At 45.1% G+C, this 27,498-nt stretch overlaps 1 protein-coding gene across 4 annotated transcripts in view; it reads left to right on the top strand.

The window, feature by feature from the left end:
- LOC118369810 (attractin-like protein 1) overlaps nucleotides 1-27,498 on the top strand; it is a 371,022-nt gene that overhangs the window by 307,570 nt on the left and 35,954 nt on the right. For all 4 annotated transcript variants that reach the window (XM_052498667.1, XM_052498665.1, XM_052498666.1 and 1 more), the window contains one exon: nucleotides 6,008-6,121. In XM_052498667.1, coding sequence (XP_052354627.1) covers nucleotides 6,008-6,121 — 114 coding nt within the window. The remainder of the gene's footprint in view (nucleotides 1-6,007; nucleotides 6,122-27,498) is intronic.

Genomic DNA, 27,498 nt, shown 5'->3' with positions numbered 1-27,498 from the left:
CAGCAGAGGTAACTCTGGGTCATCCTTTCCTGTGGCAGTCGTCATGAGAGCCAGTTTCATCAAAGTACTTGATGGTTTTTGCGACTGCACTTGAAGAAACTTTCAAAGGTCTTGACATTTTCCGGATTGACTGACCTTCATGTCTTAAAGTAATGATGGACTGTCGTTTCTCTTAGCTTATTTGAGCTGTTCTTGCCATAATATGGACTTGGACTTTTACCAAATGGGGCTATCTTCTGTATACCACCCCTACCTTGTCACAACACAACTGATTGGCTCAAATGTATTAAGAAGGAAAGAAATTCCACAAATTACATTTTAACAAGGCACACCTGTTAATTGAAATGCATTCCAGGTGACTACCTCATGAAGCTGGTTGAGAGAATGCCAAGAGTGTGCAAAGCTGTCATCAAGGCAAAGGGTTGCTAATTTGAAGAATCCTAAATATAAAATATATTTTGATTTGTTTAACAATATTTTGTTTACTACATGAATCCATGTGTTATTTCATAATGTTGATGTCTTCACTATTATTGTGCAATGTAGAAAATAGTAAAAATAAGGAAAAACCCTTGAATGAGTAGGTGTGTCCAAACTTTTTAATGGTAACAGCAACACAACCCCTTTTGGCATTTGTCTTTTCTGTAGATGCTACCACTATATCATCAAAGGTATTGTCTGAGTTTCAGAGATTGTCAGTATATGAATGTCATCTGTTACTAGCAAGTTATACATTTCATGAACCTTGTTTCTTAGGCTACATATGTTTAATGTGGGCTATTTTTAGCACTTTTCTGGGATTAAGAAAACAACTTTATTTAACTAGGCAAGTCTGTTAAGAACAAATTCTTATTTACAATGATGGCGTACCGGGGAATAGAGGGTCAACTGCCTTGTTCAGGGTCAAAATGACAGATTTTTACCTTGTCAGCTCGGGGATTCGATCCAGCAACCCTTTGTTTACTGGTCCAACTCTCTAACCACTAGGCTATCTGCCGCCCCAAATGCTTGATAGTTTTGATAGTTTTACTGGGAGGCTTATCAGAAGTAGACATGACTGATATGTATGTTTGAGTTGATAGTGCGGTGTGAGCTGCACACAGCAGACTTCCTACTAGGGCACACCACCTCAGTGCTAACAGTATAACTCTGGTTCATAGACACATGATTACTGTATACAATAGCTATCGGTTCGACAGAGGCATTCGAGGGACATAAATTAGATTACTTTCATTATGACTTGCGATGCTCCTGGGTCAATGTACAATTCAAGGAAAGCCAATATGTTGTGTTAATGTATTGGGCCTATAGCTTACTGCACAAACCTCATTGCTGCAGAACTATTTTTAATAGGTTATTGTTGCATAGACCTACGTTTTTTAATTCATGTAAAAAAAAAATCTGAGCAGAAGATCTCTCCTTGCATTTTGACTGAGAGTGATCTTGACTCAGAAAAGGTTGGTGACCACTGATCTAATTGATCTACAAGAAAATAACTTTAAATCCTTACTGCAACTCTTTTTATAGATTCTACCAACAAAAGGGTTGATGATCTTGTTCGGGATGTAATGGACTTTGAACACAGTATGGATTTTACACAGTCAGAGGTGGATGTGCTAAAGGACACGGATGTCACCAGCCTGGCTGCATTCATATTCCTCTTAGATGATTTTGCTAAATTCCAAACAACACTAGACAAACTCTTTTCCAAAGGAAATTACCTGGGAAATTAATCCAGGCGAAACAACATTTTATCAATTTGAATCAAAGACATTAAAACTGAAACTTTCCATTACACAGAAATCAAATCAAGGCAAGGATACTCCTGGCAGATCTCCCTAAACTGGACCCCGAAGTTTATTGAGACGGAGACGGCGCACAGGAATGGCATGATGGACGGCCATCATCTATACTGGGGAGACTGCCCAGGTACAAAGACAAAGAGGAAATTCTCAAGAGAGCCAAGTGCCTGAGGGTAACTAAGTTCTTCATCAATCCAGACTTCTCTGAAAAGGTACGCCTCAAAAGGAACTGCTGCCATTGAAGAACGAAGGAGCGGCAACTTCACATACCTGAAGTACGACCAGCTGGTTGTTCACCCCACCCCCCTCGTAGGCCTACGGCAGGTGACTCGGCTGTAGTCCGCTGGTCTATCACATGGATTAATTTGATTTAACACACACCAACATATTTATTGAACTTTGTTTTTGGTCATGCGTTTCACCTCAGCACATGACCAAAAACACACATTGCTCTAAATGTCATGAACCTCTGAAGCCATTGTCAAGGTGCATTCCTTCAGAAGTGCACCCCTATTGATGAGACTGACACAAATGTATGGTTGTATCGGACATGAGGCATGCATTTCTATGTTTCCATCCACTCTCTAGTTGATTCCCACTGTGTTTCTATCTCGCTTATGTGGACAGGATGTCAACCCTGATAACCTACTCTTTAATCCATTTGATATTAACAAAGCTGACGATATATAGACGCAGTTTATTTGGAACACCCATTTACCACCGGGTTTAACCCCCTTTGCCGCCAGAACAGCCTGAATTCTTTGGGGCATGAATACGTTCCTCAGTTGGTATCAAGGGACCTAACATGTGCAGGAAAACATTCCCCACACCATTACACCAGCCTGTACCGTTGACACCAGACAGAATGGGGCCATGGACTCATGCTGCTTTCTCCAAATCCTGACTCTGCCATAAGCATGATGCAACAGGAACCGGTATCTCATCAATGAGGTGTTTTCGCCCACAGGGCTGCCGCTGACTGGATGTTTTTTGTTTGTCGCACCATTCTCAGTAAACCTTAGACACTGTCATGTGTGAAAAGCCCAGGAGGCCGGCCGTTTCTGAGATACTGGAACCTGCACGCCTGGCACCGACGATCACATTCTGCCTGCGTTATATAGCAATCCACTGCCACGTGAATCACTGTCTGTAGGAGCGATCCACTGAGTGTACGTTGATCCAGATTCAACTTTCGTGAAACTTACCAGAGATTAGTCTATCATGTGACTATTAGAATTTTAGACTCAAATCAAATCAAATCAAATTTTATTTGTCACATACACATGGTTAGCAGATGTTAATGCGAGTGTAGCGAAATGCTTGTGCTTCTAGTTCCGACAATGCAGTGATAACCAACAAGTAATCTAACTAACAATTCCAAAACTACTGTCTTATACACAGTGTAAGGGGATAAAGAATATGTACATAAGGATATATGAATGAGTGATGGTACGGGGCAGCATACAGTAGATGGTATCGAGTACAGTATATACATATGAGATGAGTATGTAGACAAAGTAAACAAAGTGGCATAGTTAAAGTGGCTAGTGATACATGTATTACATAAGGATGCAGTCGATGATATAGAGTACAGTATATACGTATGCATATGAGATGAATAATGTAGGGTAAGTAACATTATATTTTTTTGATTAAAAAAATGAAAACCACTCACTGCATCTGACTTTTTAAATACTTTCTAGCTATCTGTATCCCCTAATCTACAAGCCCAAAAGCGTGACCCGTTCCTCTGCCATCCTTATTGATAATATTTGTTCTCTAAAACAGGTATACTTTATACTGACATTTCTGACCACTTTCCAATATTCCACTTCTCGTGGGAGCTGGAAATGAACAGGTGGGAATGGATAGTAACATTAAATGTAGAATATTTAACTAAAGTAATTCTGAGTGCTTTTAAGATGTTGGTTGATTATATTTAATTGGAAACATTTTGTAATCATCTCGATGTGGAGTCTGCTTACCAGACTTTTCTCACATCCTTCAATTCTGTATTTTACTATTGCTTCCCATTAGTCAGACCTACTTAGTAAGAGAGCACCAGGTGGGTTCTGGAAACCTTGGTTTATAACTGGTCTAAAACAAATCCTCAGTAAAAAAAAAAAAAAGTATTATTTTTTTTTTATTTTTTTTTTTACGAATTACACCCCCCTGAATTCTGCCAATTACGAAAAATTACAAGAACAAATTTACCCATCTACATGAATCATTTAAACAATATAAAGTCAACTTGGAAAGTCATCATTTGTTGAATAAGAAAAAATATTCTACAGCTATCCCATCTCAATCTACAATTGAATGGAAATATGACCGATAGTGATCCTGATGTTAGCTCGTGTGAATGTAATAATGTTTTCGTGAATGTGGGTTCCTCTCTGTGTATGGAAAGCCCTTGGATTACATTAAGGGACATTCCTTTTTGCTTCTGTTTGATCCACCTGACATACTGTTTAAGGGGTGATGGAGGTAATTGGTAACTTTCTATATCAATGACCTAGCTGCTGTGTCTTCTACAGTGATGATACGACTTGATTTTAATCACACAATAATTTCGATTCACAAATCAATGAAACTCAGGCATGGTCAAGTTTTCTGAATGGTTTCAGATAAACAAATTATCTTTAAATGTAAAAAAAAAAATCCAACTTCATTGTATTCATTGGTAAGAATTCAATATATTGCCAAAATAATAAGAGCCAGAATTTCAATTCGTGAGATTGAAATGAAGCAGACTTCGGTCACTAGATGTTCTCGTTGATGAAAAGTTGTCCAGGAAAGATCAATATTCATATTCACTCATATTCACATATTCACCCTCCCCACTGCCACACCTCACATCGTCAATTCTCTAGTCTAGAGTATGGAACCTCTATTTTCACATTGCCAAAACATCGTCATCCCTCAGTAACTTTAAGCGTAGACTAGGGTTCAGCCTGATGATCCAAATGACCCAGTAGTCTCCTCCATGTGGCCTAACTCTCTCACACACACACATAATCAAACATGTTTTTTTGTACATTTGTAATTAGTATGCTCTGTTTAACTGATTGAACAAACTTTTTTTGAACTATATTTGTATATTGGTTCCTGTGGAGTGGTTTTCATTTCCCTTTTGGGTTTCCAACCTCTCACATTTTTTTTCATCTGTACTGTTTTGTCTTTCACTTGTTTTGTTTGGTGCGAATAAATAAAAGCGAACCCCCCCCAAAAAAACAATTACGTGTATACTGGGGTATTTTGAAATACAGACGGTATGATTTTCAATACTGTCATCAATATCGTTTGGGGCGCCCTACAGCTCGAGGGGAGGGGAGGAAGGAAATGATCTCCAGCTCAGCGCTGCGGCTATGCATTTGGTTTGATAACTTGCTAGCTAAGTGGCTAGCTTGCAAGATCAAGCTTCTTGGTTGCCACAGAGACAATCATTCTCCTTCTGAATCAAGATCCCTGCAGCCTAAATTCATTTTTTGTGGAGGGGGGTTGTTTACGTTTGGAAATAAATCGCACCCCTTGTGTGTACTGCCGGTAATTCCGTATACCCTAGGGGTACAGGAACGGTATAAAAAAATCTGCATACCGCCCAACCCTAATAGCCTATTACCACTGTCCAATACGGTATGTCTCAAGCAAGACTTTCTACTGAAGCTCAATGAGGAACACATTGACAATGTAAGCCTAACGTTATGCATAACTGCTCTGATTTGCATAGAACAGGTGCTTACCCCCAAGCTAAAACAAGAACACTAGAAACAAAAGCCCAATAACTAACTAACTTTATTGAAGCGGAAAAAGCTTGGGAAAGTGAAACTGTCTGTGTGTGTATCTTTGTGTGTGTGCATGAGTGTGTGGGTGTACAGTCATATACATGAGAGAGTGAGAGGTGTGTGTACCAGCTCTTATCTGTACTGTGTGTCTGTGTGGTCCCTATCCAGCCAGGCCCTGCCTGTCGACACTATTGTTCCCACCCTGTCTCCGTTTGTGTTTGTTTTCTTCGGGGTGTTTGGAGCACACGCCGATAAAGAGCCGCTCAGCGTCTGACTCAGAGGCTTTGTTCATCTGCCACTTCCTCATTATTAAGTTTTCCTCCCTCCTCTCTTCCCCTCTGCCTCTTTCTCCCCCACCCCTCCTACTGTTTGTCTCTTCTGCTCCCTTCTCTCTCCCTCACTCCTTATTCCCGTCTACAGCAGCTCATGCGGGAGCGACAGCAGATGGCCAGCCGTCCCTTTGCCTCGATTGCTGTGGCGCTGGATGTAGGTGTCGACCAGGAACAGGAAGAGCTGCTGCAGGGCCTGGTGGAGGTGTGTACCTTAAATGCAGTTCATTAGCATATTGTTTTCCACGGCGATGGTGACACCCTGGAATCCAGGCTTGATACCGAGATCGCCCACAGTATTCAATGTTGTGTGTAGACACTGCAGTGTGGGTGTGAAAAATCAGGTATTTTTCACAACTTGAAATGCAAAACATATGTGGCCAACTCAAACAAGTACTGAAGGCATTGTTGGAAATCACACAACAAAGAATATGTCCAGAGTTTAACGTGGCCTTACCAGTAAAGGCTGGTTTGTTATGAATTATGGACATTCTGAAAAGCAATTCCTTGTCTTGCTGTATTCCCTATTGGTCCATGGGTTAGGCCTTTTCACAGGTTCCTTTCCAACACAGTTCCAGCAGCTACAGTGGATGTATAGCCAGGCCAACGCAGTACAGCTTGGCTTATCTTGGCTCGGCTAGTGTCAGTAGTATGAAAAGGGTACTAGTTTGCCTCCAATATATGACTTTCTGAATTGTGTTTACTATCTCCCTCTATGGGTATTGGGTATGATCTGATAATCTACCTCTGAAGATCCCTAGGGGTTGTGTGTGTTCTCCAGGTCTCTGTTTCATAAAAGATTTACTGTCTCCACCACAAATCTCTAACAGTTGCTGCCTGCCGGCCAGTCCACATCTGGCTTTAGTGAAATTGATAGTGAGTTTCGGGAGACAACTTATGCTCTGAATGCATAATTTGTGTTATTAATATAGTAGAAGTTGGTTAGCGTTTTTTGACATGAATCTTGTTTTGGAGTCAGCTCTGCAGAGTGGTTACTAGCTGGCACAGCCAAGTCGTAAAATTTGATTTTAAGCCTAACCTTAAGCCTAACCTTAAGCCTAACCTTAACCACACTGCTTTTTTTTTTACCCCCTTTATCATCTGCACCACCCGGGAGGCCCTCTTAACTCCAGGAATAGACTCACCCAATAGTAGATGGTGCTATTATACTGCATGGGCACATACAGTGAGCAGTAACCCCTTAGATTAGTGATTTTCCCCCCCAGCTAACGCTACTGCGTTTATCGTCGTCCAACTCAGAATAGATTTTCTTGTTATTTTCATGTTTCTCCCATTTTGAGCTCCTGAAGGTGAGAAACAATGAAATGGAACGGTATCTTCACATAAAGGTTAATTAAGTAACATCTGGTGTTGCTCCACATGGACTATTTAGCATAATTGTATATTAAATAATACAATTATTTCAACTGTCATACTTGCTGATGAATGAATGTATTCATCATAGGATTTCATACCTAATTTGGACAGTTATTGTGTAACAGCAAGTTCTGGACCTGTGTTTTTATATGTACAGGTTTATTTTGGCCAAATCCATTAGGAAAAGGTGTGCAGGAGGGAATTCCAAAGGTTTAATCCGCATTTTGATAAGCTTATTACCTTTGAATTGTATGGAAAGTGGTGGAATTTGATTAAATTCCCCAAAAACAGAGACTGGGCTGCAGGAAGGGCACACACACTAAATGAAGAATGATTGGAATGGTTAGTGTAATTTATCTAAAGCAGTGTTACATTTCTATTTAATGGACATACCATGAGGAGGTTGGCCCATTTTGCCTTCCCTGTCATCTGAACAGATGGACAACGCAGTGACTTAAAGCCCTTTCTCAATGGAGCAGTTTGCTAACGTGCACTAAGTGGAGATGACGTTTTTCACACAGCTTCTAGGTGCTGCTAAACTGTATTTCACTCTCAAGGACCCTCAAAAAATCTTCTGAATCTTCTGTAATGTCTCACACAACTCTTGTGAGACGGTGTGTTTCGTGGATTCCATCCCACACCCAGCCCCTCGTAGAGAGTTGGTTGGAGGTGAATTATTCTCTTCGGAACAAGCGAGATGAACTTAAGTCTTTCTGATGTTCTCTTCAAACACAACGTTTTCAAGACATTCTCTTTTATGAGAATCTTCAAAAAGAAACAGCTGCAATTATTGACATCTGGGAAAAGTCAGGCAAACAAGTGACAGTCTGTTATTTACCCAGAGAAATATAACATTTCATTACAAAACCTGCATCTGGATAAGATCAACAAGACGAAGGTCATTGGAGGCACATATTGCTAGCAGATGTAAGATAATCTGGATTTATTAGTTTAAAATCAGATGAGTTTTCAATGAAAACCGCACAAACATAAGTTATTGTCATCAGAGTGGTCGATGGAAGACAAGCTAAAGTACACACTATGAAAGAGTAGGGTTAGGTTATATGGCATGTCATTAAAAAACCAGATCAAACGTCTTGTGTGGGTATTTTGCCTTGGCCTATAGTATGTCTATAGTAATCTATCAGGCAGATGTTAACAGTTTATGACATGATGATTCCGATATTGTTTGTTTAAATTAAAAGTAGGGAACTTTCCAGACCATCAGTGACCTTGTTGGACTACATATAATGAGGACATGAATAATGGGGCATTATGGTATAGCTGACCCTGTTTAGGATTTTAGACTAATCTGACCGAGTTGACTAAATCTCTGGACACATCTTTCAGGAATCACAGTTTTGAGAGAAATATTATTTGAGGTCACAGAGGGTTATCTCAAGTTAATATCCTTTACTTTTTAAGTTTTTAGGATTTTAAAAACGTTTTTGGAGATTTTGGGGTTGGGATCCTTTGCTCCGGACAAGGGCATTTCCAGGCATAGAGCCGACATGGAAATGAATAATATTTAAAGGATTAAAAGAATTCCCTAACCAATATTTGCCACAGAAAATTCCGCTAAATGTACATTTTAAGCTCAAATAATGCAACAATACATTTGTACTATCAAACAGTACTATCAAAATAGTTTCCCTGCCAGACATTCTCCGACTTTCAAGAATCCCTGAGCTAAGTTCCTGCTATTCTACACATTTGGCCATGAGGCTGAGAGAAAATGTTGCTGTTTTAAAGCTAATTTCATGGGGTTGGGAGCCTCCTAAGCTCATGACCCCTTACAGGTGTGTGTGATACGCCAGTGAGCCTAAGGCCAAACGGGAGTGAAATAGGTCCTGGGCTCCAGTCATTTGTCCCCTACCCTCCCCTGCCGTTGATAAAGGATGTCTGGAGCTGTTATTCATCAGTGACCTGAGGGCTCTCTGTAAAACAGGCCTGTTAGAAGCACACCACACAACCTGAGTCAAGAGTTGAACGACACAATGTAAGGGCAAAATACCCCAATCTTGAGTCTATAATAACCATAGAGTGAACTACCCGCCTAGAAGGTAAATCACACACCAGTTCCCCCTCCTCCTCTCTTGTTTTATACTGTGGCTCAAAATAACCGGGCCACAGTATCAAACAAGAGGTAACTCATCAGCATCAATCACATCTATACAACATCCGCGTAACGTCGTAAAGCCGATGAGCCGACAGCAACGAGCATCTGTAAGACTCCCGGACGCACCTCTCCTTCCGTCCCAGAGTGATATATGGCGCTGGGTGTCATAATGCTATTTAAGGGGGAGAAATTAGTCAATTTCATATCTAAGGTTTTAATGCGCTGTATTTATTTTCCAATCTGGGGGATTTCATACGCTGGGGGGAGCAGTGAGGAGATAAAGAATATTTATAATACCTGGGAGGAAAAGGCTGTGTGCTTTATCAGCACCCACAAAGCCTTTCATCAAGGAGGGAGCAGGGGAGACTGAACACAGATCAACACCCACAAAGCCTTTCATCAAAGAGGGAGCAGGGGAGACTGAACACAGATCAACACCCACAAAGCCTTTCATCAAAGAGGGAGTAGGGGAGACTGAACATAGATCAACACCCACAAAGCCTTTCATCAAAGAGGGAGCAGGGGAGACTGAACACAGATCAACACCCACAAAGCCTTTCATCAAAGAGGGAGTAGGGGAGAGAGAACACAGATCAACACCCACAAAGCCTTTCATCAAAGAGGGAGCAGGGGAGAGAGAACACAGATCAACACCCACAAAGCCTTTCATCAAAGAGGGAGCAGGGGACAGAGAACACAGATCAGCACCCACAAAGCCTTTCATCAAAGAGGGAGCAGGGGAGAGAGAACACAGATCAGCACCCACAAAGCCTTTCATCAAAGAGGGAGTAGGGGAGAGAGAACACAGATCAACACCCACAAAGCCTTTCATCAAAGAGGGAGTAGGGGAGAGAGAACACAGATCAACACCCACAAAGCCTTTCATCAGAGAGGGAGCAGGGGAGAGAGAACACAGATCAGCACCCACAAAGCCTTTCATCAAAGAGGGAGCAGGGGAGAGAGAACACAGATCAACACCCACAAAGCCTTTCATCAGAGAGGGAGCAGGGGAGACTGAACACAGATCAACACCCACAAAGCCTTTCATCAGAGAGGGAGCAGGGGAGAGAGAACACAGATCAGCACCCACAAAGCCTTTCATCAAAGAGGGAGCAGGGGAGACTGAACACAGATCAGCACCCACAAAGCCTTTCATCAGAGAGGGAGCAGGGAGACTGAACACAGATCAGCACCCACAAAGCCTTTCATCAAAGAGGGAGCAGGGAGACTGAACACAGATCAGCACCCACAAAGCCTTTCATCAAAGAGGGAGCAGGGGAGACTGAACACAGATCAGCACCCACAAAGCCTTTCATCAAAGAGGGAGCAGGGAGACTGAACACAGATCAGCACCCACAAAGCCTTTCATCAGAGAGGGAGCAGGGGAGACTGAACACAGATCAGCACCCACAAAGCCTTTCATCAAAGAGGGAGCAGGGGAGACTGAACACAGATCAGCACCCACAAAGCCTTTCATCAGAGAGGGAGCAGGGGAGACTGAACACAGATCAGCACCCACAAAGCCTTTCATCAAAGAGGGAGCAGGGGAGACTGAACACAGATCAGCACCCACAAAGCCTTTCATCAAAGAGGAGCAGGGGAGACTGAACACAGATCAGCACCCACAAAGCCTTTCATCAGAGAGGGAGCAGGGAGACTGAACACAGATCAGCACCCACAAAGCCTTTCATCAGAGAGGGAGCAGGGAGACTGAACACAGATCAGCACCCACAAAGCCTTTCATCAAAGAGGGAGAGGGGAGACTGAACACAGATCAGGGGAGACTGAACACAGATCAGCACCCACAAAGCCTTTCATCAAAGAGGGAGCAGGGGAGACTGAACACAGATCAGCACCCACAAAGCCTTTCATCAGAGAGGGAGCAGGGGAGAGAGAACATCAGCACCCACAAAGCCTTTCATCAAAGAGGGAGCAGGGAGACTGAACACAGATCAGCACCCACAAAGCCTTTCATCAGAGAGGGAGCAGGGGAGACTGAACACAGATCAGCACCCACAAAGCCTTTCATCAGAGAGGGAGCAGGGGAGACTGAACATAGATCAGCACCCACAAAGCCTTTCATCAGAGAGGGAGCAGGGGAGAGAGAACACAGATCAGCACCCACAAAGCCTTTCATCAAAGAGCGAGCAGGGGAGACTGAACACAGATCAGCATCAGCACCCACAAAGCCTTTCATCAAGGAGGGAGCAGGGGAGAGAGAACACAGATCAGCATCAGCACCCACAAAGCCTTTCATCAAAGAGGGAGCAGGGGAGACTGAACATAGATCAGCATCAGCACCCACAAAGCCTTTCATCAGAGAGGGAGCAGGGGAGACTGTACACAGATCAGCACCCACAAAGCCTTTCATCAAAGAGGGAGCAGGGGAGACTGAACACAGATCAGCACCCACAAAGCCTTTCATCAGAGAGGGAGCAGGGGAGACTGAACACAGATCAGCACCCACAAAGCCTTTCATCAAAGAGGGAGCAGGGGAGACTGAACACAGATCAGCACCCACAAAGCCTTTCATCAAAGAGGGAGCAGGGGAGAGAGAACACAGATCAGCACCCACAAAGCCTTTCATCAAAGAGGGAGCAGGGGAGACTGAACACAGATCAGCACCCACAAAGCCTTTCATCAAAGAGGGAGCAGGGGAGACTGAACACAGATCAGCACCCACAAAGCCTTTCATCAAAGAGGGAGCAGGGGAGACTGAACACAGATCAGCACCCACAAAGCCTTTCATCAGAGAGGGAGCAGGGGAGACTGAACACAGATCAGCACCCACAAAGCCTTTCATCAAAGAGGGAGCAGGGGAGACTGAACACAGATCAGCACCCACAAAGCCTTTCATCAAAGAGGGAGCAGGGGAGACTGAACACAGATCAGCACCCACAAAGCCTTTCATCAGAGAGGGAGCAGGGGAGACTGAACACAGATCAGCACCCACAAAGCCTTTCATCAGAGAGGGAGCAGGGGAGACTGAACACAGATCAGCACCCACAAAGCCTTTCATCAAAGAGGGAGCAGGGGAGACTGAACACAGATCAGCACCCACAAAGCCTTTCATCAAAGAGGGAGCAGGGGAGACTGAACACAGATCAGCACCCACAAAGCCTTTCATCAAGGAGGGAGCAGGGGAGACTGAACACAGATCAGCACCCACAAAGCCTTTCATCAAAGAGGGAGCAGGGGAGACTGAACACAGATCAGCACCCACAAAGCCTTTCATCAGAGAGGGAGCAGGGGAGACTGAACACAGATCAGCACCCACAAAGCCTTTCATCAAAGAGGGAGCAGGGGAGACTGAACACAGATCAGCACCCACAAAGCCTTTCATCAGAGAGGGAGCAGGGGAGACTGAACACAGATCAGCACCCACAAAGCCTTTCATCAGAGAGGGAGCAGGGGAGACTGAACACAGATCAGCACCCACAAAGCCTTTCATCAGAGAGGGAGCAGGGGAGACTGAACATAGATCAGCACCCACAAAGCCTTTCATCAGAGAGGGAGCAGGGGAGAGAGAACACAGATCAGCACCCACAAAGCCTTTCATCAAAGAGCGAGCAGGGGAGACTGAACACAGATCAGCATCAGCACCCACAAAGCCTTTCATCAAGGAGGGAGCAGGGGAGAGAGAACACAGATCAGCATCAGCACCCACAAAGCCTTTCATCAAAGAGGGAGCAGGAGAGACTGAACATAGATCAGCATCAGCACCCACAAAGCCTTTCATCAGAGAGGGAGCAGGGGAGACTGAACACAGATCAGCACCCACAAAGCCTTTCATCAGAGAGGGAGCAGGGGAGACTGAACACAGATCAGCACCCACAAAGCCTTTCATCAGAGAGGGAGCAGGGGAGAGAGAACACAGATCAGCACCCACAAAGCCTTTCATCAGAGAGGGAGCAGGGGAGACTGAACACAGATCAGCACCCACAAAGCCTTTCATCAAAGAGGGAGCAGGGGAGACTGTACACAGATCAGCACCCACAAAGCCTTTCATCAAAAAGGGAGCAGGGGAGACTGTACACAGATCAGCACCCACAAAGCCTTTCATCAAAGAGGGAGTAGGGGACACTGAACACAGATCAGCATCAGCACCCACAAAGCCTTTCATCAAAGAGGGAGCAGGGGAGAGAGAACACAGATCAGCATCACAATGGTTGCAGCACCCACAAAGCCTTTCATCAAAGAGGGAGCAGGAGAGACTGAACATAGATCAGCATCAGCACCCACAAAGCCTTTCATCAGAGAGGGAGCAGGGGAGACTGTACACAGATCAGCACCCACAAAGCCTTTCATCAGAGAGGGAGCAGGGGAGACTGAACACAGATCAGCACCCACAAAGCCTTTCATCAGAGAGGGAGCAGGGGAGAGAGAACACAGATCAGCACCCACAAAGCCTTTCATCAGAGAGGGAGCAGGGGAGAGAGAACACAGATCAGCACCCACAAAGCCTTTCATCAAAGAGGGAGCAGGGGAGACTGTACACAGATCAGCACCCACAAAGCCTTTCATCAAAGAGGGAGCAGGGGAGACTGTACACAGATCAGCACCCACAAAGCCTTTCATCAAAGAGGGAGTAGGGGAGACTGAACACAGATCAGCATCAGCACCCACAAAGCCTTTCATCAAAGAGGGAGCAGGGGAGAGAGAACACAGATCAGCATCAGCACCCACAAAGCCTTTCATCAGAGAGGGAGCAGGGGAGACTGAACATAGATCAGCATCAGCACCCACAAAGCCTTTCATCAAAGAGGGAGCAGGGGAGACTGAACACAGATCAGCACCCACAAAGCCTTTCATCAGAGAGGGAGCAGGGGAGACTGTACACAGATCAGCACCCACAAAGCCTTTCATCAGAGAGGGAGCAGGGGAGACTGTACACAGATCAGCACCCACAAAGCCTTTCATCAGAGAGGGAGCAGGGGAGACTGTACACAGATCAGCACCCACAAAGCCTTTCATCAGAGAGGGAGCAGGGGAGAGAGAACACAGATCAACACCCACAAAGCCTTTCATCAGAGAGGGAGCAGGGGAGACTGTACACAGATCAGCACCCACAAAGCCTTTCATCAAAGAGGGAGCAGGGGAGACTGAACACAGATCAGCACCCACAAAGCCTTTCATCAGAGAGGGAGCAGGGGAGAGAGAACACAGATCAGCACCCACAAAGCCTTTCATCAAAGAGGGAGCAGGGGAGACTGTACACAGATCAGCACCCACAAAGCCTTTCATCAAGGAGGGAGCAGGGGAGACTGAACACAGATCAGCACCCTCAAAGCCTTTCATCAGAGAGGGAGCAGGGGAGAGAGAACACAGATCAGCACCCACAAAGCCTTTCATCAAAGAGGGCTGGGTAGCAGGGAGAGAGAGCAACACAGATCAGCACCCACAAAGCCTTTCATCAAGGAGGGAGCAGGGGAGAGAGAACACAGATCAGCACCCACAAAGCCTTTCATCAAAGAGGGAGCAGGGGAGACTGTACACAGATCAGCACCCACAAAGCCTTTCATCAAAGAGGGAGCAGGGGAGACTGAACACAGATGAAATAAACCGGCATCTTCAGCAACACATGTAGAAATACATGACAACACACGCAAGCACACACCTTCCATCATTGTCAATTATTAATTGGACATAGGTTCACTTTGCCTCTGTTCTCAACCAAGTTTAAAGTTTAGAAAGGAAGACAAAAGCTTGAGTCTTAGCACATGTTGCAGTGTTATTAACTCTCACACTTTGTCAATAGCAGCTCGGTCAGAACAAACACATTCCTCCAAATGTTCTATTTGCGTTGAACAGAAAGCCTGGACTATTACAATGGTTGCCCAAGCATATTTCAGTGCTATGATGGAGTCACCTGCTGATTCAGCTGGGTAAACTGACTCTCTTTCCCATTTGTCCATAACTATCAATCTCAGCTGAGCAAACACTGTGTACTGGTGGGAAATGGGGAAAATTCTGCAGTGATCTTTCTGGATGGTATTCTGCTTTTCATGAGTGTAGAAACCTGTCTTACTACTCTGTTTCTCCGTCCCCGTAGCAGTTTGTTTACTCGGGAAACAGCAGGTGGGAGCGTTTTTTACTTGTTTGAGAAACGATGCTTGTCCCCAGCTAAACTTCTTTTTTTGTAAGCTCCTCTGTTGAGCTTCTTCATTTGAAGGGCGAAATGCTGTGAGAACTAAAAATGTGGAGCTTGTTCTTGGCCGTTATGGACACAATCTTGTCTTTTTAAATATACCTGGTCACATCCTTGTGGATCCTTGTCAACCATACGGTTTCACAAGGGCAAACACAGGCCTTCCATGTTACGTTTATGTTTTGTTTTGGGTCTGAATATCCAGCTATTTATTTCCCAGTCACGGTACTGCAATTCAAACTCTATAATTCCACACACCATGAAGGGCTCGCATGAAACATCCATAAATAACAGCTTCAGTCTCCCCCTGAAGACCTGCACCCTTTTCACCCTGCTTTACAAGCTCCTCTAAAGGTTGCCTACAGGTCAGCCAGGGAGAGGCTTTGAGAGGATCAGTGGAGCCGACCCTCTGCCTTTCCTCACAGATCCCTCCCTCCATTCCTACCCTCCCTCCATTCCCTCCCTCCCTTCCTTCACTCCCTTCCTTCACTCCTCCTCCGGAGCGTAATGGTTTGCCTGTCTCCTCTCCGGCTGTCTCAGATTCAACTGACCTAGCAAACGGTCACGTTAAGACTGAAACATTGGATACATCATTTTCATAGTGCTTTGCTTCGTGTTTGAGGCGAGAACAGGACAGAACATATGTGATTTACAACCAGTGCAGCGCAGGCCTGGGTTGGGTTCCAGATGTATGTGCTGGGTTCCAGAATTATGGGCTGGGTTCCAGATGTATGGGCTGAGTACCAGATGTATGTGCTGTGTTCCAGATGCGTGGGCTCATTACTACTTCTATGGGCTGTGTTCCAGATGTATGGGCTGGGTACCAGATGTATGGGCTGGGTACCAGATGTATGGGCTGGGTTCCAGAGGTATGGGCTGGGTACCAGATGTATAGGCTGGGTTCCAGATGTATGGGCTGGGTACCAGATGTATGGGCAGGGTACCAGATGTATGGGCTGGGTACAAGATGTATGGGCTGGCAACAAGATGTATGGGCTGGGTAGCAGAGGCTGGGTACCAGATATATGGGCTGGCAACAAGATGTATGGGCTGGGTAGCAGAGGCTGGGTACCAGATGTATGGGCTGGGTAGCAGAGGCTGGGTACCAGATGTATGGGCTGGGTAGCAGAGGCTGGCTACAAGATGTATGGGCTGGGTAGCAGAGGCTGGGTACCAGATGTATGGGCTGGGTAGCAGAGGCTGGGTACCAGATGTATGGGCTGGGTAGCAGAGGCTGGGTACCAGATGTATGGGCTGGGTAGCAGAGGCTGGGTACCAGATGTATGGGCTGGGTAGCAGAGGCTGGGTACCAGATGTATGGGCTGGGTAGCAGAGGCTGGGTACCAGATGTATGGGCTGGGTAGCAGAGGCTGGGTACCAGATGTATGGGCTGGGTAGCAGAGGCTGGGTACCAGATGTATGGGCTGGGTAGCAGAGGCTGGGTACCAGATGTATGGGCTGGGTAGCAGAGGCTGGGTACCAGATGTATGGGCTGGGTAGCAGAGGCTGGCAACAAGATGTATGGGCTGGGTAGCAGAGGCTGGGTACCAGATGTATGGGCTGGGTAGCAGAGGCTGGGTACCAGATGTATGGGCTGGGTAGCAGAGGCTGGGTACCAGATGTATGGGCTGGGTAGCAGATGCTGGGTACAAGTTGGATGGGCTGGTACCAGTTGGATGGGCTGGGTACCAGATGTACGGGCTGGGTACCAGATTTATGGGCTGGGTACCAGACGTACAGGCTGGGTACCAGAGGCTGGGTAGCAGTTGTACTGATGATCCGTGGTTATGGGATGTAAAGAGAGTGGTGATACTGAATATGTGGGCATTTTTGTCTTCCAGCTGTCTCATAGAACCGCCTATTAGCACGAGGACAAGTACAAGTCATTCTGCTGTTATTGACACTGTCTTTGTGATATGAGGAAAATGGGCTCTGTCATTGTTTAGTAGTGAGTCTGGGCAGGTTAACATTGACACTAGACAAGGTAATGGTTTTCTGATGTCCCATTGCAGGATGCCTAGTATCACAGAACCCTAACCCACTGATTGCCAAAATTATTGCTGCATACTTTTCAGCCAACATTATTGCCAAACTGGTTATATGTGGGTGGCAGGTTGCCTAGCAGTTAAGAGCGTTGGGACAGTAACCGAAAGGTCGCTGGTTCGAATACCCTAGCCGACTTGGTAAATAATCTGTCTGTGCCCTTGAGCAAGTACCCTAATTGCTCCTGTAAGTTTCTCTGGATACGAGCATCTGCTAAATGTAACTGTGTGTGTCTGTGTATCTGTCAATGACACACGGTGCCATTTTATCCAGGGTAGGTCTGACATGTTCAACCATTGATGCATAATGAATCTGTTCTTGAAGAGACCTTCATCACCATTTTGCCTCTACAGTCATTACACGCAATCAGGCTACAGTGAACTTGCTGCTAGCAGATGGACCTCAATAGTCCTGTGGAGCAGAGGTTATCGTTTGATTGCATTAATCAGTCCATTAGCGTGCGCTAGCTGCTGTTGTGTCAACATAGGTGGAACTTCTAGGTCTGTGTGTGCAGGCAGGGTTATGACAGGTATGGAGGGTATAACGATGTGCAGGCAGGGTTATGACAGATATGGAGGGTATAACTACATGCAGGCAGGGTTATGACAGATATGGAGGGTATAACTACATGCAGGCAGGGTTATGACAGATATGGAGGGTATAACTACATGCAGGCAGGGTTATGACAGATATGGAGGGTATAACGATGTGCTGGCAGGGTTATGACAGATATGGAGGGTATAACTACATGCAGGCAGGGTTATGACAGATATGGAGGGTATAACGATGTGCAGGCAGGGTTATGACAGATATGGAGGGTATAACTACATGCAGGCAGGGTTATGACAGATATGGAGGGTATGAAGATATGGAGGGTATAACTATGTGCAGGCAGGGTTATGACAGATATGGAGGGTATAACGATGTGCAGGCAGGGTATGGAGGGTGACAGATATGGAGGGTATAACTACAGGCAGGGTTATGACAGATATGGAGTTATGACAGATATGGAGGTATAACTACATGCAGGCAGGGTTATGACAGATATGGAGGGTATAACTACATGTGCAGGCAGGGTTATGACAGATATGGAGGGTATAACGATGTGCTGGCAGGGTTATGACAGATATGGAGGGTATAACTACATGTGCAGGCAGGGTTATGACAGATATGGAGGGTATAACTATGGAGGGTATAACATGCAGGCAGGGTTATGACAGATATGGAGGGTATAACTACATGCAGGCAGGGTTATGACAGATATGGAGGGTATAACGATGTGCAGGCAGGGTTATGACAGATATGGAGGGTATAATGATGTGCAGGCAGGGTTATGACAGATGGAGGGTATAACGATGTTCTGGCAGGGTTATGACAGATATGGAGGGTATAACTACATGCAGGCAGGGTTATGACAGATATGGAGGGTATAACGATGTGCAGGCAGGGTTATGACAGATATGGAGGGTATAACTACATGCAGGCAGGGTTATGACAGATATGGAGGGTATAACGATGTGCAGGCAGGGTTATGACAGATATGGAGGGTATAACGATGTGCAGGCAGGGTTATGACAGATATGGAGGGTATAACGATGTGCAGGCAGGGTTATGACAGATATGGAGGGTATAACTACATGCAGGCAGGGTTATGACAGATATGGAGGGTATAACGATGTGCAGGCAGGGTTATGACAGATATGGAGGGTATAACGATGTGCAGGCAGGGTTATGACAGATATGGAGGGTATAACGATGTGCAGGCAGGGTTATGACAGATATGGAGGGTATAACGATGTGCAGGCAGGGTTATGACAGATATGGAGGGTATAACTACATGCAGGCAGGGTTATGACAGATATGGAGGGTATAACGATGTGCAGGCAGGGTTATGACAGATATGGAGGGTATAACTACATGCAGGCAGGGTTATGACAGATATGGAGGGTATAACTACATGCAGGCAGGGTTATGACAGATATGGAGGGTATAACTACATGCAGGCAGGGTTATGACAGGAGGTATGACAGATATGGAGGGTATAACGATGTGCAGGCAGGGTTATGACACATATGGAGGGTATAACTACATGCAGGCAGGGTTATGACAGGTATGGAGGGTATAACGATGTGCAGGCAGGGTTATGACAGATATGGAGGGTATAACTACATGCAGGCAGGGTTATGACAGATATGGAGGGTATAACTACATGCAGGCAGGGTTATGACAGATATGGAGGGTATAACGATGTGCAGGCAGGGTTATGACAGATATGGAGGGTATAACGATGTGCAGGCAGGGTTATGACAGATATGGAGGGTATAACTACATGCAGGCAGGGTTATGACAGATATGGAGGGTATAACTACATGCAGGCAGGGTTATGACAGATATGGAGGGTATAACTACATGCAGGCAGGGTTATGACAGATATGGAGGGTATAACGATGTGCAGGCAGGGTTATGACAGATATGGAGGGTATAACGATGTGCAGGCAGGGTTATGACAGATATGGAGGGTATAACGATGTGCAGGCAGGGTTATGACAGATATGGAGGGTATAACTACATGCAGGCAGGGTTATGACAGATATGGAGGGTATAACTACATGCAGGCAGGGTTATGACAGATATGGAGGGTATAACTACATGCAGGCAGGGTTATGACAGATATGGAGGGTATAACGATGTGCAGGCAGGGTTATGACAGATATGGAGGGTATAACTACATGCAGGCAGGGTTATGACAGATATGGAGGGTATAACTACATGCAGGCAGGGTTATGACAGATATGGAGGGTATAACTACATGCAGGCAGGGTTATGACAGATATGGAGGGTATAACGATGTGCAGGCAGGGTTATGACAGATATGGAGGGTATAACTAACGATGTGCAGGCAGGGTTATGACAGATATGGAGGGTATAACTACATGCAGGCAGGGTTATGACAGATATGGAGGGTATAACAATGTGCAGGCAGGGTTATGACAGATATGGAGGGTATAATGATGTGCAGGCAGGGTTATGACAGATGGAGGGTATAACGATGTTCTGGCAGGGTTATGACAGATATGGAGGGTATAACTACATGCAGGCAGGGTTATGACAGATATGGAGGGTATAACGATGTGCAGGCAGGGTTATGACAGATATGGAGGGTATAACTACAGGCAGGGTTATGACAGATATGGAGGGTATAACTACATGCAGGCAGGGTTATGACAGATATGGAGGGTATAACTACATGCAGGCAGGGTTATGACAGATATGGAGGGTATAACTACATGCAGGCAGGGTTATGACAGATATGGAGGGTATAACTACATGCAGGCAGGGTTATGACAGATATGGAGGGTATAACTACATGCAAGCAGGGTTATGACAGATATGGAGGGTATAACTACATGCAAGCAGGGTTATGACAGATATGGAGGGTATAACGATGTGCAGGCAGGGTTATGACAGATATGGAGGGTATAACTACATGCAGGCAGGGTTATGACAGATATGGAGGGTATAACGATGGTGCTGGCATGACAGATATGGAGGGTATAACGATGTGCAGGCGGGTTATGACAGATATGGAGGGTATAACGATGACAGATATGGAGGGTATAACTACATGCAGGCAGGGTTATGACAGATATGGAGGGTATAACAATGTGCTGGCAGGGTTATGACAGATATGGAGGGTATAACTACATGCAGGCAGGGTTATGACAGATATGGAGGGTATAACTACATGCAGGCAGGGTTATGACAGATATGGAGGGTATAACTACATGCAGGCAGGGTTATGACAGATATGGAGGGTATAACGATGTGCAGGCAGGGTTATGACAGATATGGAGGGTATAACGATGTGCAGGCAGGGTTATGACAGATATGGAGGGTATAACGATGTGCAGGCAGGGTTATGACAGATATGGAGGGTATAACTACATGCAGGCAGGGTTATGACAGATATGGAGGGTATAACGATGTGCAGGCAGGGTTATGACAGATATGGAGGGTATAACTACATGCAGGCAGGGTTATGACAGATATGGAGGGTATAACTACATGCAGGCAGGGTTATGACAGATATGGAGGGTATAACTACATGCAGGCAGGGTTATGACAGATATGGAGGGTATAACGATGTGCAGGCAGGGTTATGACACATATGGAGGGTATAACTACATGCAGGCAGGGTTATGACAGGTATGGAGGGTATAGCGATGTGCAGGCAGGGTTATGACAGATATGGAGGGTATAACTACATGCAGGCAGGGTTATGACAGATATGGAGGGTATAACTACATGCAGGCAGGGTCATGACAGATATGGAGGGTATAACGATGTGCAGGCAGGGTTATGACAGGAGGGTATAACTACATGAGGGGTTATGACAGATATGGAATAACGATGTGCAGGCAGGGTTATGACAGATATGGAGGGTATAACTACATGCAGGCAGGGTTATGACAGGTATGGAGGGTATAACTACATGCAGGCAGTGTTATGACAGGTATGGAGGGTATAACTACATGCAGGCAGGGTTATGACAGATATGGAGGGTATAACGATGTGCAGGCAGGGTTATGACAGATATGGAGGGTATAACGATGTGCTGGCAGGGTTATGACAGATATGGAGGGTATAACGATGTGCAGGCAGGGTTATGACAGATATGGAGGGTATAACTACATGCAGGCAGGGTTATGACAGATATGGAGGGTATAACTACATGCAGGCAGGGTTATGACAGATATGGAGGGTATAACTACATGCAGGCAGGGTTATGACAGATATGGAGGGTATAACGATGTGCAGGCAGGGTTATGACAGATATGGAGGGTATAACTACATGCAGGCAGGGTTATGACAGATATGGAGGGTATAACTACATGCAGGCAGGGTTATGACAGATATGGAGGGTATAACTACATGCAGGCAGGGTTATGACAGATATGGAGGGTATAACGATGTGCAGGCAGGGTTATGACAGATATGGAGGGTATAATGATGTGCAGGCAGGGTTATGACAGATGGAGGGTATAACGATGTTCTGGCAGGGTTATGACAGATATGGAGGGTATAACTACATGCAGGCAGGGTTATGACAGATATGGAGGGTATAACGATGTGCAGGCAGGGTTATGACAGATATGGAGGGTATAACTACATGCAGGCAGGGTTATGACAGATATGGAGGGTATAACGACGTGCAGGCAGGGTTATGACAGATATGGAGGGTATAACTACATGCAGGCAGGGTTATGACAGATATGGAGGGTATAACTACATGCAAGCAGGGTTATGACAGATATGGAGGGTATAACTACATGCAGGCAGGGTTATGACAGATATGGAGGATATAACTACATGCAAGCAGGGTTATGACAGATATGGAGGATATAACTACATGCAAGCAGGGTTATAACAGATATGGAGGGTATAACGATGTGCAGGCAGGGTTATGACAGATATGGAGGGTATAACTACATGCAGGCAGGGTTATGACAGATATGGAGGGTATAACGATGTGCTGGCAGGGTTATGACAGATATGGAGGGTATAACTACATGCAGGCAGGGTTATGACAGATATGGAGGGTATAACTACATGCAGGCAGGGTTATGACAGATATGGAGGGTATAACTACATGCAGGCAGGGTTATGACAGATATGGAGGGTATAACGATGTGCTGGCAGGGTTATGACAGATATGGAGGGTATAACTACATGCAGGCAGGGTTATGACAGATATGGAGGGTATAACTACATGCAGGCAGGGTTATGACAGGTATGGAGGGTATAACTACATGCAGGCAGGGTTATGACAGATATGGAGGGTATAACTACATGCAGGCAGGGTTATGACAGATATGGAGGGTATAACTACATGCAAGCAGGGTTATGACAGATATGGAGGGTATAACTACATGCAGGCAGGGTTATGACAGATATGGAGGATATAACTACATGCAAGCAGGGTTATAACAGATATGGAGGGTATAACGATGTGCAGGCAGGGTTATGACAGATATGGAGGGTATAACTACATGCAGGCAGGGTTATGACAGATATGGAGGGTATAACTACATGCAGGCAGGGTTATGACAGATATGGAGGGTTATGACAGATATGGAGGTATAACTACATGCAGGCAGGGTTATGACAGATATGGAGGGTATAACGATGTGCAGGCAGGGTTATGACAGATATGGAGGGTATAACGATGTGCAGGCAGGGTTATGACAGATATGGAGGGTATAACTACATGCAGGCAGGGTTATGACAGATATGGAGGGTATAACTACATGCAGGCAGGGTTATGACAGATATGGAGGGTATAACTACATGCAGGCAGGGTTATGACAGATATGGAGGGTATAACTACATGCAGGCAGGGTTATGACAGGTATGGAGGGTATAACTACATGCAGGCAGGGTTATGACAGATATGGAGGGTATAACGATGTGCAGGCAGGGTTATGACAGATATGGAGGGTATAACGATGTGCTGGCAGGGTTATGACAGATATGGAGGGTATAACTACATGCAGGCAGGGTTATGACAGGTATGGAGGGTATAACTACATGCAGGCAGGGTTATGACAGGTATGGAGGGTATAACTACATGCAGGCAGGGTTATGACAGATATGGAGGGTATAACTACATGCAGGCAGGGTTATGACAGATATGGAGGGTATAACGACATGCAGGCAGGGTTATGACAGATATGGAGGGTATAACTACATGCAGGCAGGGTTATGACAGATATGGAGGGTATAACGATGTGCAGGCAGGGTTATGACAGATATGGAGGGTATAACGATGTGCAGGCAGGGTTATGACAGATATGGAGGGTATAACGACATGCAGGCAGGGTTATGACCAATGTCCTGTTTAGGCTGCGCATGTGCGCTCGCTCGTAGTAGCCCCGAGTCTGCCGCGCATCTCCCCCTGGACTGCCGCACAGAAATATCAGCCCACAGAGAAAAGCACGAGATTGAATTTCACTCGACTTTGTGGAACAGTGGTCACCAACTGACTGGTTGTTCTCCAAGACATTCCTAGTCGATCGCCAAACACTTATGTAAAAAGGCCAATAAAGCCTTGTAAAAAGCCTTGTAAAAAGCCTTGTCTTGTTGCTATTTTTTCATCTCGGGCAGTGCCTTAGACTGCTGCGCCGTTCGGGAGACCCTGAACTGTTTCCATTTTGAACCATTGCATGTGTCTGAAGGTACAAACTTCCCATCGGACCCAGAGAGCAAATCAAGTGCACTATAGGTCTACCACTGGCCAACCTGATGGCTCAGATTACCGTGTCTGCAGTAATGTAGCAGACATAAAAGAAAGCTACAGCAAAGTTGATACTGTGAGATTTCAAAACATTTAAAACCATGACTAGAGAGACTGTCAACGAATACAGCAAAGAGCTGCTGTTTTTATGAGTGAATTCATGTTTATGAGTGAATTCATGTTTTTACTCAACACTGTCAACACTTTGTATTCAACACTTTTATAAGCCATAAAATGCACATTCTTCCTATTTCCACTCAGCGCTACAACAAGCACTGCAGCAGTAATGAATGAGTAGGGAAGTATATTTATACTGTTGGCTTGAGTTGTTGTTATTATTAGCAGCTTGGGTCTTTTTTTATTATCCAGGAATGTTTCACTTTCTCTGTTCATAGGAGTAACAACATGAATGTGTGTATGAGCCATCAGCTGGAAGACGGTGTCAGTGGAGAAAAGGCAGAGTGGAGGGATGTTGAGGCGGACCCTCAGTCTGCTGCTCTCTCCCTCCAATGAGACAGACCATCAGATGCAGACAGTCAGCCCAGTAAAAGAAATGTTAAACGTATGGAAACTCAGCTGTGCTTCACAAGTAATACAAGAATGGTTCTATTACCTATGTGATCATATAGCTTACCTCAAATTGTGTTCACCACGTTGACATTAGCAAACCGCTCACCTTCACGACGTCCTACACGCTGTCTGCCATGACCCGAACAACTATTCATTGTCAGGGCAATTCAAGGAAAGCCAATATGCAGTGATAATATATTGGTCCTATAGCCTGCTGCACAATCCTCATTGCTACATAACTATTTTTAATTGGTTAATGTTGCATAGGCTTACGTTTTTTAAGTCATGTTAAATACTATCTGAGCGGAAGATCTCGGCTTGCATTTTGACTCAGAGAGTGATCTTGACTCAGAAAAGGTCGGTGACCACTGTTCTAGAGTTTTCCCTCACACTATCAACTTTTCCCATTACTGTGGCAGTTGTCATCAAATCAACGCAATATTAGCCACTTTCAATGCAACATCCCGAAACAAAACAAACTATGCAAGAGATTTTGTTGTAGGCAGAACGCTTTGGAGTAGGATTATATTGCATTGACATGCACTACTCAGACCGTACTGTACACAGACCTGTGCGGCATAAACAATCAGAGCTGGAGTAGGCCTATATGCAAATAGACCATTGGCATACAGTATATGCATCTGTGCCATTTACTTTGAACTGGACTGTGTTTACAGCATGAGCGGTGGTGAGTAGATGTGCTTGTTTTGAGATTAAAGCGAGAGTTGTGTGTAGCCATGTGTGCACATTTTGTTCATATTCTCTGCTAGTTAGTGTGTTATTAGCCCAGTTATAGATAATTTGTAGTCATCAATAGGGGAGTGATTGCTTCCTACAAGAGCACAACATGTGTACATTTCTAGGCATCTTTGAAAAGCGAGTCGGGTAAATAGCTTCTTTTTTGTTGTTGTTAATGGGGCAGTGTTGTATTTTGAGACAAGCTTGAATAAGCTAAGTAGCCAATATGCAGAGGGTAGCATACTTTGTCTGATTCTCTATAATAATGGTATAGGATTAATAATGCATTTTATTTTGTAAAGTGGTTTCTTGAATCAAACAGCACAACATTTTCAGTCACCTCCTTGTCTGAAGGACAAGTGGATAAACTGGTCAATGTCAAGCCCTGCCAGTTTTTTTCAAAAGTCTGATGGAATATAGTCCTACATTGAACACCACATATTGGTTGCCACTGTAGGCTGAATGATAGAACAGCTATTTCCATGGGATGCATTTCCTCCATTGTTTTTGATGTTAGGCCACTCTGGTAGGTCTACATTATGATCAAACAGCCACAGTAACCTACTTGGCCACTGTTAGAACTGTAACTTAAAGTGGGTACAGCCTCAGTGTTGACAGTAAACTCGTGCTGGAAGTTGCACAGAATTTTCACAACGTTCCAGTTTGCGCTAAGCAGACCTGAAATTTGCTCAGATACTACGACGAGTGACGTCGACTACTCTGGGCACTCAAGAAGAGCTGTAGACACGTGAAGTGGTGCTAGTGCGTCACTCATGTAACCTTGGAGACACAATGGGAGAGCTTTTGGTAATGCAGATGAGGTAGTGCTATTAGACCACGTTAGTTGAATATTCAGAGTAAAGGTCCCTCTTGACACTGGGGCTGCTTGTCATGCATTGAGCATGTTTCCTTTATCACTTGGTCTTTATTGTCCTCTGTTTGATTGAGTCCCCTTGGTCTTCATTAAATCCATACACTTTAGGCATGAAAGACTTTTGTCCTCACAATTGCCGGCATGAATAACACTTCACAGACGCGAACGCAATTCTCTCATTTGTGAGGGGGATTTGAAGGCCGAGGCCAACGCTCTGGAGTAGGGATCCTATAGGCGGAGACATTTCATTCATGCCTTCTTGGAATTGCAATCTCTTTTCAAGGCCCTACTGATTACTGTGCCGTTCTTGATGTGGCCAGCTGCACAGATACACAAGGAGGAAGTGAGAAGTTATTGCTGCTGGTGTGATCACCAAGGACTAGCTGTGAGTGTGCTCAGCGTGCGAGAGAGTGTGTCAA

This window comes from Oncorhynchus keta, chromosome 36, assembly GCF_023373465.1.
Source record: "Oncorhynchus keta strain PuntledgeMale-10-30-2019 chromosome 36, Oket_V2, whole genome shotgun sequence".
Classification (NCBI taxonomy): Eukaryota; Metazoa; Chordata; class Actinopteri; order Salmoniformes; family Salmonidae; genus Oncorhynchus; species Oncorhynchus keta.
Note: the sequence above shows the minus strand (reverse complement) of the source record. Positions and strands in the feature narration are given on the sequence as shown.